Here is a 15,092-nt window from a genome sequence, read left to right on the forward strand (position 1 = left end):
TAAGTTTTAAACCTTTTACCTCCAGAGCTTGTCTCCACTTTTCCAGTTTTTGTTCTAAGTCTCTTTCACTATTTCCTATTAACACTACATCATCAGCATACATTAGGCACCATGGAATGCTACCCTGTAGTTTCGCTGTTATCTGGTCCAAAACTAATGAGAACAAATAAGAACTAAGCACCGAGTCTTGGTGCAATCCTACTTTCACCTAAAATTTATCAGTCTCTCCCACACCTGTCCTAACACTAGTCGTTACTCCCTCATACATATCTCTCACAATCTTTACATATTCGCCAGGGACTCCTTTCTTATTGAGTGCCCACCACAGAATCTCTCGAGGAACTCTATCTTATGCTTTCTCAAGATCAATGAATACCATATGAGCGTTGGTCTCTTTATTCCTGTATTTTTCCATCAGTTGCCTTACAATGAAAATTGCATCTGTTGTTGATCTGCCCTGCATACAGCCAAATTGATTATCGGATATTTCGGTTTCTTCACGTATCCGTCTATCAATTACTGTCTCCCATATTTACATGGTGTGGCTAAGTAGTTTTATAGCCCTGCACTTTGTACATTGTTGTATGTCTCCCTTGTTTTTGTAGACAGGTACTAATATACTTCTTCAGTGCTTCTCCATTCGTCTGGCATTTATCCAACTTCCATAATTCTATTAAATAGACCTGCTAGCCAACTTATTCCTGTCTCTCCCAATGCTCTCCATACTTCCTCAGGAATGTCATCTGGTCCGACTGCTTTTCCTTTCTTTATTTTTTGAAGCGTTTGAGCCACTTCCTCGTTTGTTATTCTGGTAACCATTGCCAGAATAACAAACGAGGAAGTGACTCAGAGGAAGTGAAGAGAATGTATGTGTCTAATGAGGTCAAATTTAGTTAAGAGAATAGGAACATGCAGCACATTGAGAGAGACACCGAAAATGACAAATCTCCGACGATGGAAGAGATAAAAAAAGCAATATAAGCATAAAGGAATAACATGGCTCCAAATATTGACAATGCTCTTATAAAGAAGATTTGGAATGATGAAATGCGTTTCCTAGTGACTAGAAAACTGGCATTATATGTCCAATCTATAAAAAAAGGGGGATAAACTGAATTACGAAAACTATCGCGGCATATCCCTCTTGTGCACAGCATACAAAATTTTTAATTGACGGCAGTATTGTCGGAGAATATCAATCGGTTTTTTTACAATGAAGATCTACAACTAACGAGCTATTAACAGTGAAACAAGATGTAAACAAATCGTATGAATACTAAATTGACTTCTCCAACATATTCATAGATTTCAAACAGGCTTACGTTTGCTCGGTAAAATATTTTTTTAGTTTTTTTTGGATCATTTTAAACAAAAAAGGTCTCTTGTCATTTTTCTCAAAAGTTGATAATTTTCGAGTTGTAAGCGATTTAAAATTTGAAAAATGCGAAAATACTCACTTTCCAGGCTTGAAAACTCATAATTATGTCAAGTATTATTTTGTTGGTTGTTAAGTACCTAAATTGAAATTTAAACATTAGATTTCAAGATTCTGATGAGTAATAGCACATATTTCTGTATAGGCCGTGGTTTTTTAGTTGTTAATTATGAAATAAAATACTTGACATTTATTAAACTTGTATGATTTCTAACATTTTTTTAAATAATTTATTTATTTATTCCATTAATTATTGCCAATGTGCTAATTAAAAATATCGAGATTATACCAATCATATAGTGAGACAGAGACGCACCATATAGTGTGACACGAGGCGGCTTAAAAGTCGAGTGGATGCACATAATTAATAATTAAAAACAATGGTCTGAATTAAAATTAGTAATGATTACTCGTCAGAATCTTGAAACTGAATGTTTAAACTTCAACCTAGGCACTTAGCAACCTCAAAAATAATAATTTATATATGAGTTTCCAAGCCTGGAAAATGCTCGTTTTCACATTTTTCGGATTTAAATCGCTTATGACTTGAAAACTATCAACTTTTGAGAAAAATGACAGAATATTTTTTTTGTTTAGAATGAGTTCAAAATGACCCAAAAACCCTAAAAAAATTCTGTGGGGGAAAAAAGGTAATCTTTTGAAATTGTTTAAAAATTTTTTAAAAAATTTCGCCCGGTACCCTTCTGATTTATTTAAAAGGGATATAGGGCAGTCGATGAGGGTATTTGGCTCCGAATTCCCCTACTACATCGATTTACTTGATATTTTCACAGTAAGTATGGAATAGCTCAAGAAACAAAGTCTACCTTATGCCGATGTGTGCTTTTATCTTGGGGTGAAAAATGTTTTGGTTAAGATAGCCACGGAAGAGGCTACTGAACCTAATTTTAAGCAAAAACTGAATTATTTTTTGAAAACTCAATACTTTTTGAGTTATTTGTGGTTGAAAATTGGCCATTTTCATTGAAAAATGACACCTTTTTGGACGGATTTTTGCATCTAATAAAAAAACTATATAAAATATTTCTGTAAGTTATAAAAAAACAAAGAGATTCGTTCCTTCATCAATCTTCTAGTTAAAATACAAAGAGGGATATGGTAGGTAAGAAGAGTTTGTTTTTTTTTTGCTGCATGCTCAAATCGGTGATTTCAACTTGAAATAACAGAGAAACGGTCAATTTTAGGTGTATAATTATACTAATAACTTTTGTAGTGCTTGAAAAGGCCTTTAAAATAAGCAATACTAAATGTCGATTACATTCAAACTAAGCGAGATATTCTGCAAAAAAGTTGATGTATAATGTATTTTAAGAAGAAATGAGAAGTATATTTAACCTCTCATCCATCAGAACTTAAATACATCGTTTTCCTTCTACAATACTTTTTATTATAGCGTTATTTCTATGTTCAAAAAGTTGGACTGGTTTTAAATAAATGGTTTTTGAAAAAAATAAGATGAAATTATAGAGCGCATTTTTAAATTTTCTTAAAAATCTTCTTTTTCTCCATGTAACTCGAAAATGATGAGATACGAAAAAAAGATACCACACAAAAATGTAGGGTTTTTCCGCTAAAAATTTCCTTTTTATTTTTTATTACTGCATCTCTTATCATTTTCAAGTTACAAGGAGAAAAAGAAAGATTTTTAAGAAAATTTAAAAATGCGCTCTATAATTTGATCTTTTTTTTCAAAAACCACTCATTTTAAACCCGTCCACCTTTTTGAACATAGAAATAACACTATAATAAAAGGTATTGTAGAAGGAAAACGATGCATTTACATTTTGGTGGATGGGGGTTAAAATTACTTCTCATTTTGTTTAAAATACATTAGTTATCAATTTTGTTTGCAGCATATCTCGCTTAGTTTTAATGTAATGGACCTTTAATATTGCTCATTTTCAAGCACTACAAAATTTATTAGTAGCATTGTACACCTAAAATCGACCGTTTCTCTGTTATTTAAAGTTCACTACACCATTTTGAGAATGTACCAAAAAACAAACTATCTTCACCTACCATATCTCTTTTTGTATTATAACTAGAAGATTAATGAAGGCAAGTGTTTTTTTGTTTTTTTATAGCCTACAAAAATGCCTATAAAAAAAGATGCATAGTTTTTAAGGTATTCGCAAAAAACCGTTCGAAAAGGTATAATGTTTCAATGAAAATGGCTAATTTTCAACCACGAATAAATCAAAAAGTATGGAATTTTCAAAAAAAAAAATTATAGAACAGTTTTTGCTTAGAATTAGGTTATTTAGCGAATTCCGTGGTAATTTTAACCAAAAATTTTTCCACCCCTTAGAAGGGGTGGGAACCACTCCCAAGATAAAAGCACACATCGGCATAGGGTAGACTTTGAATTAAGAGATAAGTAGAGGCTAGGCCCAAAATTTCATTAAAATCCATGCAGTAGGATAGAATTCGGAGGTAATATCCTATTCTTGCTCCCATTGACTGGGGTAATATTATTAAATAGGAATCGGCAAAGGAACCGAATCAGACATTTTTTCATACGAGAACGTCCTCACAACATGGACTATATTAAATAATAAGAATAATATTACAATGTATACGTCCATAAATAAATATTTGTCCTTCTATAATAGGTGTTCCATTTTTTTGGCCAACAGTAATATTATCCGATTGATATTTTAAAGAGAAATTTTATTATTGTGTATAACAAACTACTTTTACTGAAAATATAAGAATGCTTCTTCTTCTTCTTAACTCAGGCGAGACTCGTTAGTCTCTGCCACTTGGTCATAAGACCAAGTACCAAACCTTGTTCTTCTCCTTAAACTTTAATAAGTCCTGTGGCCTCAACGAAGGCCAACAGTTTTCTTTTTGGTAGTTTTAGGATCTCTTCTGGTTCAAGCCTCATTTGACCAGTGAAGTCCTGCCTTACATCACCTTCTTCTATTTCCTAAGGTGCCTATGCGTTCCGGATGTTGGCGATCAGCATTACATCACCTAGCACACTGCAATGGCATAGCATGTGTATGGCAGTCTCTTCTTCCATTTCGCACTTTCTGCACCATGGTTCATTCACCTTACCTAGTTTGTATAGGTGTTTTCTTAAACGGCAATGTCCAGTCACCATTTCAGTGACCGTTTTGATCTCTCGTTTATTGAGGTTCATCAAACTGTTCGAGAGTTTTTTATCAATATTCTTGATAATACTGCTTATATTATAATGCTTCAGTCAATACCATACTGTCATATCCTTATTTTGAATGGTGTATAGGCTCACATGTTCTAATTGTGGAACATAACTTCAGATGTCCACATTTAAATATTATTTGTTTATCAAAAATGAATAACCATTTTCAATGTCGTTGCAACACGAAACTACAGCCGCATCATTATTCCAGTTCAATCAGAGAGTGCAGCAAGCACTTCTACCGGTTTCGAAACTTATTAGTCTCCCATCAGGAGGCACATATGCGGCTCTCTCTGACCCAACTAGGACGAACCCCGGCGTGCAGTCACGGATTGCAACGAACGAAATGGCAGGGATGCCCTAGCGGCAACTGCTAGCAAAAAACTAAGTTTTCAATCTAATAGCACATAAAACAACATCCAAAAATGTTATTCTACATCCTACCAAACTGAAAACAATGGGAACCTTCTCTGGTAACACCTCCGAGGCTTCTACAATTTGCAAGCCATAACGGATGCTGAAACTAAGGAAGATGAGGGAATTTTACAATTTATAATTCACGTCCCATCTGCTCAGCACGGTAAAGTTCCAACGAGAATGGTTCCCTTCGTACTCCAATCAGAGTAAACATGTAAATCAAAAAATTTATTTTTTGAAGTTCTACTTCTTTACGATCGAGAGTGAAATTTTATAATGCCAGGCGCATGCGCACACAGACAGTATGTAGTTCGTTGCTAATCTTTCAAGTTATGTATGTATCAGCGCTGTCAGCGCAAATAAGTCATTAAAAGGATATGTTAGTGTTTTTAGTAAATGTATCATTTATTATAATTTTTGTGTCTTTGGATTTGTCTTCCTCGGTAATAAGATATTTTATAATAATAGTATGTATATTTAAAGTATTTTTGTATACTTCACTTGGTCTATTAAATTTGTCAGTATGTATGAAGCATCTTGTAACCTGTCAAAGCAAAGGGAATATAGCTCAGTGGTAGAGCGTCTGACCGGAGATCGAGAGGTCCCGGGTTCAAATCCCGGACGATTCATATTCTTTATTTTTTTTATTTTTGGTATCATTTTAATAAAAAAAATTTAAAAGTGGTAGGTAAGAAAGTTAGTTTAATATTTAAATAAAATACAAATAACCTGTTAAGTATATTTATTTCTTTGAAATTATATAATAGAAGTATAACTTCTTACGAGCGTACAAAGTACACACACATTCTTTTTTATTGTTTTATTTTATTTTTTATTGTAAATTTTATTTTTAGTATTTTTGATTTACATGTTTACTCTGATTGGAGTACGAAGGGAACCATTCTCGTTGGAACTTTACCGTGCTGAGCAGATGGGACGTGAATTATAAATTGTAAAATTCCCTCATCTTCCTTAGTCTCAGCATCCGTTATGGCTTGCAAATTGTAGAAGCCTCGGAGGTGTTACCAGAGAAGGTTCCCATTGTTTTCAGTCTGGTAGGATGTAGAATAAAATTTTTGGATGTTGTTTTATGTGCTATTAGATTGAAAACTTAGTTTTTTTGCCGTAGGGGTTTGTCCTAGTTGGGTCAGAGAGAGCAGCATATGTACCTCCTGATACGAGACTAATACGTTTCGAAACCGGTAGGTAGAGGTGCTTGCTGCACTCTCTGATTGAACTGGAATAATGATGCGGCTGTAGTTTCGAGTTGCAACGAAATTGAAAATGGTTATTCATTTTTGATTTACATTTACTCTGTGTGGAGTACGAAGGGAACCATTCTCGTTGGAACTTTACCGCGCTGAGCAGATGGGACGTGAATTATAAAATTGTAAAATTTCCTCATCTTCCTTAGTCTCAGCATCCGTTATGACTTGCAAATTGTAGAAGCCTCGGAGGTGTTACCAGAGAGGGTTCCTTCCCATTGTTTTCAGTCTGGTAGGATGTAGAATAAAAATTTTGGATGTGCTATTAGATTGAAAACTTAGTTTTTTTTATTATTTGTTTAATACATTATCAATCAGTTGAGATTTATAGGTGTTAAGTGAATTGATTTCTAAGATCAATAAGCTAATCATCATAATTTGTTTCGTAACTTAAGAGCTGTAAAATTACTGTTACTTGTATTTTCCACTGTGATCTTTTGCGCCACACCTCCTTTAGTCCAGAAAGCCACTGCGCATCCGCTAGGAAAAATATTCTAATTCGGATTTTTTGCACAATCTTACTCAAAAAGGACTCCTTTTAACAAATTTGCATGTTGCCAGGACCAAAAGGTGGTCACAATTTTTTAAACGTTTTTTTTTTGTTTTTTTCCTAAAATTATTTTTTTTGCGTGGAAAAAAGTTTTTTTAGGTTTTTTGGATCGTTCCAAACAGAAAAGGTCTTTAGTGGCTTTTCTCTAAAAATGATAGTTTTTGACATATAAGCGATTAAAAATTGAAAAATTGCGAAATCGGCCATTTTTAACCCTCAAAAACTATATGAAAAACTGAAAACTTTAATGTTGCCAAGGTAGTTAGATATTCTTTAAATATCGACTGATGAAACCCCGAAGAGTTTTTTGCAATACAATATTCAAAACTCCTTTGTTTTTTAATTGTTAATCAAGCGTGCGCGACACTATTTTCCACCGACAGTATGGTGCAAATGAAAGGAATAAATTCGTTATTTCGTAAACCGGCGACTTTAAGGAAAAATCCCGAAAAAGGTCGATTTTTATTTTTAAGTTATGATATTGTGGCATATATGGTATACTAGTGACGTCATCCATCTGGGCGTGATGACGTAATCGATGATTTTTTTAAATAAGAATAGGGGTCGTGTGGTAGCTCATTTGAAAGGATCTTCAATTCTCTATTCAGTAATAGAAACATTTACATAATTATTTATACAGGGTGTCCAAAAAATTTTTATTAAATTAAATTATTTGACAAAAAAAGAAGTAGACGGACATCCTGTATAAATAATTATGTAAATGTTTACATTACTGAATAGAGAATTGAAGAGCCTTTCAAATGAGCTACCACACGACCCCTATTCTCATTTAAAAAAATCATCGATGACGTCATCACGCCCAGACGGATGACTTCACTAGTATACCATATATTCCACAATATCATAACTTAAAAATAAAAATCGAACTGTTTCGGGATTTTTTCTTAAAGCCGCTGGTTTACGAAATAACGAATTTATTCCTTTCATTTGCACCATACTGTCGGTGGAAAATAGTGTCGCGCACGCTTGATTAGCAATTAAAACACAAAGGAGTTGTGAATATTGTATTGCAAAAAACTCTTCTGGATTTCATCAATCGATGTTTAAAGAATATCTACCTACCTTGGCAACATTAAAATTTTCAGTTTTTCACATATTTTTTGAGGGTTAAAAATGGCCGATTTCGCAATTTTTCAATTTTTAATCGCTTATATGTCAAAAACTATCATTTTTAGATAAAAGTCACTAAAGACCTTTTCTGTTTGGAATGATCCAAAAAACCTAAAAAAACTTTTTTCCATGCAAAAAAAATAATTATAGGAAAAAAAAACAAAAAAAAAAAAACGTTTAAAAAATTTTTGACCACCTTTTGGTCCTGGCAACATGCAAATTTGTTAAAAGGAGTCCTTTTGATTGTGCAAAAAATCCGAATTAGAATATTTTTCCTAGCGGATGCGCAGTGGCTTTCTGGACTACTTATTTATTCTTGATTTCGTACTGTATTATTACAAGGACTACTAGACATAAAATAAAACTAAGTAATACAATTGTTTTTATTTTAGATATAGACACAGAAAACTCCACCTTCAAACTCAGCGAGACACTACCAGACTACTTCAACGGGGTGGTCCTACAACGACATCACTTGCCATCCGGAACCTCCTATGGTACCATCAAATTCCAACTCGCTTTCAACCTAGCAGTAGTATGGATGATTGTGTTCGTATCCCTCAGCAAAGGGCTGCGGTCCTACGGAAAAGTCATTTATGTGTTTACGTTGGTGCCAGTATTCGGAACCTTCATTTTGTGTGCCAAAATACTAGGTTTAATGCCACCTGAGTATGTTAACGTTATATTCCCCGAAACTTCGTGGGGGGAATTTTTTCTAAACCCCAAGGTAGGTGTACCATGCATAATTTTGAGCTAAAGTAATAGGTATTACTGAGTACAGATTACTTCTTCTTTTTCAGGTGCCATCTCCGCTACGGAGGTTAGCAATCATCATAGATATTTTAATTTTTGAGGCAGTAACTCTAAATAGTTGTTTTGAGCTGCAACCAAACCATTCTCTCAGGTTCTTCAGCCATGAAATTCGTCTTCTTCCGATGCTTCTTCTGCCATCTATCTTTCCTTGCATTATTAGTCGCAAAATGCCATACTTCTCGCCCCGCATCACATGTCCGAAATACTGTAGTTTTCTTTCTTTAATTGTAAGTTCAACTTCCTTCTCTTTACCTATTCTTCTCAGTACTTCGTTGTTTGTAACTCTATCTACCCAGGAAACCCTCATAATTCTTCTATAGGTCCACATTTCAAAGGCTTTAAGTCGTCTCATTGTCTCTACATTTAACGTCCATGATTCTACTCCATAGTATAGTACACTGTATACGTAACATTTTGTTAGGCGTACTTAAAGAGCTAATGTTAAATCTTTGCTACATAGGACCTTTTTCATTTTCATAAAATTAGAACGTGCATTTTCGATTCTGACTTTGATTTCTGCAGTGTAGTCATTATTTTCTGTTATAAGTGTTCCTAGGTAAGTGTACTTTTTTACTCTTTCGATCTGCTGACCCTCTACTATCAAGATTTCGTTATTATTATAGTTGTTTTTACTAATTTTCATAAACTTCGTCTTTTTGATATTGAGAGAGAGTCCGTACTCCCTACTACACCTTACTTTTTTACTCATGAGTCTTTGCAGGTCTTGCAAACTATCGGCTATTATTACTGTATCATCTGCATATCTGATGTTGTTAACTAAGACTACATTTACTCTTATGCCGACTGTTTCATCTTCCAGAGTTTCTCGCATTACCTCTTCAGAATAAGCGTTAAATAATAGAGGTGATGGTATGCAGCCTTGCCTGACTCCTCTCTTTATTTCCATTTCTTCAGATGTCTCTTTTTCAATTCTTACTATTGCTCGCTGATTGTAATAGAGGTGTACAACATTGTAATACAACAAAAAATACAAAAGAAAAATTGGATGATTGACGAAATCCTGGCAATGCTCGAAGAAAGAAGAAAATATAAAAAGCAAGGGAACGAGACAAATATCGAGAACAACAACGAAGCATAAGAAGGGAGATGGCAAAAAAATAAGTGGTTAAAGAAACAGTGTGAGGAAATGGTACAGATACAAAAACAACATGATCACCACAATCTACATAAGAAAATAAAGGAGGTCTCTGGAATATTCAGAAAAAAGAAGTTTTCTTACTTAAAAAATGAACAATGACAAATGGCACAAGATGATAGAGAGAGGAAACTCATATGGCAATAAGACATCAACAATCTCTTTGCAGACGAGAGGCCTGACCTGGAAGTCGTTCAGGAAAAAGTGATAGATATTAACAACTTATCTGGCCCCGAGATTACAATTGAAGAAATTACTAGAGCAGTAAATACCTCGAAAGACGGGAAAGAAATTGGACCTGATCAAATTCCTATTGAGTTACTCAGATTGCTAGATAAAGAAGGAATTACGATACTCCAAAGATTTTTCAACCAGATTTATAAAAAAAGGAAAATTCCTTGTCCAATGGCTGGTATCTACCTTTATCCTTTTGCAAAAAAAGAACAACGCAATAAAGTGTAAAGACTACCGACTGATAAGTGTGATGAGCCATTCCTGATAATTATTCCTCAAAGTTCTTCACTACAGAATTTCACAAAATGCGATAAGGTTATAGGTTGCTACAATTTGGGTACGACAAGATATCAAACAGCTGTCGTCAAGGTGAATTACGAAACAACGCAAGCTCAAAATTCTCAGAGATGTAAGAGGTTCCAGAGAACGAAGAAAAATTTATTACAGATATAGCAGATGAACCCTATCAGATTTGTCTTTCCACCAGAAAAGTTATTACCGAAATTGAAGAAGTAATCAAAAACCTGAATACAAAAAAATCACCTGGATACGACCTGATAACAGACTAATACTCAAAGAACTATCTGAAGAAGCAATTAATCTATTAATGTACATATACAATGCTGTGCTAAGATTGTGCTACTTCCCCTCCCAATGGAAGGTAGCACAAATCATTTTAATTCATAAACCCAACAAAGACACAACCCAACCTTCATCCTATCGTCTTATTAGCCTTTTGCCTTTACCCTCCAAAGTGTTTGAAAGGCTTCTCTTGAAAATAATAGACACTGTCATTACAGAAAAAAACCTAATACCTCATTACCAATTCGGATTTCGACAACAACATGGCACAATCATATAGCAGATGAACCCTATCAGATTTGTCTTTCCACCAGAAAAGTTATTACCGAAATTGAAGAAGTAATCAAAAACCTGAATACAAAAAAATCACCTGGATACGACCTGATAACAGACTAATACTCAAAGAACTATCTGAAGAAGCAATTAATCTATTAATGTACATATACAATGCTGTGCTAAGATTGTGCTACTTCCCCTCCCAATGGAAGGTAGCACAAATCATTTTAATTCATAAACCCAACAAAGACACAACCCAACCTTCATCCTATCGTCTTATTAGCCTTTTGCCTTTACCCTCCAAAGTGTTTGAAAGGCTTCTCTTGAAAATAATAGACACTGTCATTACAGAAAAAAACCTAATACCTCATTACCAATTCGGATTTCGACAACAACATGGCACAATCATAGGGTAGTCAGAACCGCAAGAGATGCACTCGAGAACAAGAAATATTGTACAGCAGCCTTCCTTGATGTCTCCCAAGCCTTCGATAAGGTATGGCATAAAGGTATATTATCAAAACTTAAAAGACAACGGCCTCATTCAATCTGCATGCTCCTACAATCATATCTCACCGGCAGATCGTATCAGATAAAACTAAAGAATGCCCTCACTACTCTACATCCCATCCACTCTGTCGTACCCCAAGGAAGTGTCCTTGGACCCACACTGTACCTCCTGTTCACAGCAGATATACCAACTTCAGGTGGTAGAATAATTGCAACATATACTGATGACACTGTCCTAGTGGCCTGCCACGAAAATCCAACCATAGCTTCTCATATACTACAAAGTCACTTAAATAGACTTGAAATATGGTTTAAACTATGTAGAGTCATAGTTAATAGCTCCAAGTCAACACACATTACGTTTACACTAAGGAAGGGGATCAATCCAGCTGTAACCTTTAACAACACACCACTGCCAATAAGAAATGACGTCGAATACTTGAGGATTTACCTAGACAGCCGCCTAATATGGCAAAAGCATATTTGGAACAAACGACTGCAACTGGGACTCGTATATAGAAATATGTACTGGTTCATGAATCAAAAATCACGCCTATGTCTAGACAATAAACTGCTGATCTACAAGTGTGTACTGAAATCCATCTGGACGTATGGCATCCAAATTTGGGGAACTTCCAGTGAAACAAACCTACTGAAGATACAGAGCTTTCAATCAAAAGTTCTAAGGCAACTCTGCCAAGCTCCTTGGTACATTTCTAATAATAATATACATAGGGATCTGCAAGTCCAAACCGTCAAAGAAAAAATTATTTCTCTGTGCTCCAAGTACCACAATAGACTACAGGTCCACCCAAACATATTGGTCACCAATCTCCTGACACCCCTACAGAATAGAAGACTAAAAAGAACGGACACTCTTGACCTCAACATTAGAAACTAATTAATCATTCCAATTACTATTATACTATTCAAATTAATTCAATTAATTATTAATAACTGTATTAATTCAATTATTATTGTACTAATGTTGAATGGGTACTGTTATTGTACTCTTTTAGGTGTTCACCACTGGGTGAATACCGACTGTGTCACTTTCTTAAAACTCGTATATTACATTGTTTATTATTTTGTATAAAATGGATCGTAATAAAATGGATGTGAAAAAAAGGTGTCAGACAGGGATGCATTTTCTCCCCACTACCATTCAATTTATATTCAGAAAGTATCTTCCAGGAAGCTCTTGAGGAATGCGAAAGCGGCATCAAAATAAATGGTACCTGGGTCAATAATAAAGATGACTCGATCTTAATAGCGGACTATTGATTATATTAATCATTTCTTTTTTTTTAGAGTTGGTTAGCTGCTAGTCAAGAAGTTTTCCTGACTTGGGGTTTGCTGGGGGCTGCTGTAATGCAGATAGCATCACACAACAGACACAAACATCTGTTACAAAGAGATTCTAGTCTTGTCGCTGTAATAACTTTTACTATTTTACTATTAGTTGCTTTTTTGGCCAACACATGTGTTCAGATACTCAAGGCGTACGGATACACGTATCTACCTGATTCTTTTGGTAAGTTATTTATTTTTTATTGCATTTGTACCTATTTTATTATCATATTTTAAGTTTTGATGCTTGTACAATTCAATCATGGTAGTATCCTATACAAAACACAGTGTACCTAATAACTTATAGCGTTGATTGATATATTGGTTATAATAATATTTCAATCAACGGTTATAGAAATTAAGAAATAATAACTTTTTTTAAATATTTTTCAGAGAGTATGGCTTCTTACACTTTTCTACGTTCTACGAAGGATGCTCTTCCTCATAGTCTATCAAGCACTCCTGTGAGAAATATGCCTCATAATTCATTCAACCTTGGTGAAAGAGTTCTGAGGCCAAATGTGGATTTTTCCAAAGAAAGCGGGTACATGGTAAGTTACAGTATTATTTAAATTCTTGTTACCAAGTTGCCTTTCCAGATTACGAGGAATTCAGTATCAGTTCAATGAAAAACATTCCAGATTTACAATTAATGATTAAGGATTAAGGATTAATGATAGCTAACAAATTAGCCAGTAAAACTAATAAAACAATTAAACGAACGTACAGTACACAGATCATAAAGGTGCTGGTGGGGGATGGCGACTAGGCGCAGTATTATAGTCGGTGTATGAGAGAGAAAGTATTCGAAATAATGATGGCCCCTTTAGAATCTGTGCACTGTAGATGTTTGTAAGAACGAAAAAATATTTTTGAAGTAGCGTTAACAAGTTATATTTTATAATCATCATTTAAAACATCATTTTCACACATTTTTCTTCTTCAAGTGACATCTTCAACTCCGTTCTACACGACGGAGGTCATAGTTATTCAGACTTTAGAGACGGTTGCTGTAAAAAGTTTATTTGATGCAGACTCATACCATTCTCTCAGGTTGCTCAGCCATGATATTCTACGTCTTACTATGCTTCTCTTTCCTTTGATCTTTTCCTTTCTTGTCCCAGTTGGAACACGTTTTCTAGTTTTGATTTTATTCAAGATTTCCATTTCTTTATTCACGCTTCTCAGAACCTCGTTCTTTGTACTGTGTTCTATCTACAATATTATACAGAATTGTTCTATACACCCACAACTCGAATGATTTCAGTTTTTCATTGGTGTAGCGTTCAGGGTCCAAGCTTCCACTCCATAAAACAAAGTCTAGACAACGTAGCACCTCGCCAACCAAACTCTTAGCTCCAACTTTAGAGGAAAGTCGCCAATTATGGAATACCATTTTGTTTTGGGGATATAAAATATTACCTTTATAGAAATGAAAACAATTTGAGGGCACCCAAAGTCTGAAAATTTATTTTTTTTAAGTTTTTTGCGTTATGATTGAAAATTATTCTCTGAAATCTTCTCTTTTCAACGATATATAACACATTATAGTACAAAATATCCATGGTTACGAAACTATTTATTTTCTGAACGTCTGCACTCAACTTACCGTGTACCAGTAGCTTTATAACCTATTAGAGTGTTTTATGTTTGTGCGATTTCCCGAATATTAGGTTTTTAACTTTTGATGTCAGATATCTCTGGATTCTTAGATGATATAAGGTCCAAATTTTTACAGTGGTTGTAGATAGATGATCTCTAGTCCCGCGTAAAGTTTTATTGAAAAATGTTTAAAAACAAGTAAAATAAAAAATAAAATCCAAACTTTTTTGGGTTTTTTTTGTAAGAGTATTTTAAAAAATGTTAAAATACATGTTTCTTTAACTCTAACTTTACAAAAATCTAAACGGGACTAAACAATGCATGTAGTTTCAAAATAAAACAAAAATTAGGTCTCTAAGTGCTTTGGTTGCAGAGCTATGTGACATAATGTTAACATTGTCGTTAAATGGGACTTTGGGTGCCCTTAATGTTATGACACATCAGTCATACATTTTTATGTAGTAATTAAAAGCCTTCTGTTAAATTTCTTAATTAACAAAAAAAAATAGAACAAAAAAACAAAATCGAAAAGAGATGAACATAGGGGAGGTGTTAAATTTAGCGATAGTAACGTATAGATTGAC

The 15,092-nt window shown here is 34.2% G+C and overlaps 1 protein-coding gene across 3 annotated transcripts in view; it reads left to right on the forward strand.

The window, feature by feature from the left end:
• Positions 1 to 15,092, forward strand: part of LOC114349527 (sodium-dependent transporter bedraggled) — a 413,358-nt gene that overhangs the window by 379,411 nt on the left and 18,855 nt on the right. For all 3 annotated transcript variants that reach the window (XM_050659642.1, XM_050659638.1, XM_050659648.1), the window contains 3 exons: positions 8,378 to 8,712; positions 12,868 to 13,090; positions 13,300 to 13,457. In XM_050659642.1, coding sequence (XP_050515599.1) covers positions 8,378 to 8,712; positions 12,868 to 13,090; positions 13,300 to 13,457 — 716 coding nt within the window. The remainder of the gene's footprint in view (positions 1 to 8,377; positions 8,713 to 12,867; positions 13,091 to 13,299; positions 13,458 to 15,092) is intronic.

The sequence above is a fragment of the Diabrotica virgifera genome, chromosome 1 (genome assembly GCF_917563875.1).
Source record: "Diabrotica virgifera virgifera chromosome 1, PGI_DIABVI_V3a".
Lineage (NCBI taxonomy): Eukaryota > Metazoa > Arthropoda > Insecta > Coleoptera > Chrysomelidae > Diabrotica > Diabrotica virgifera.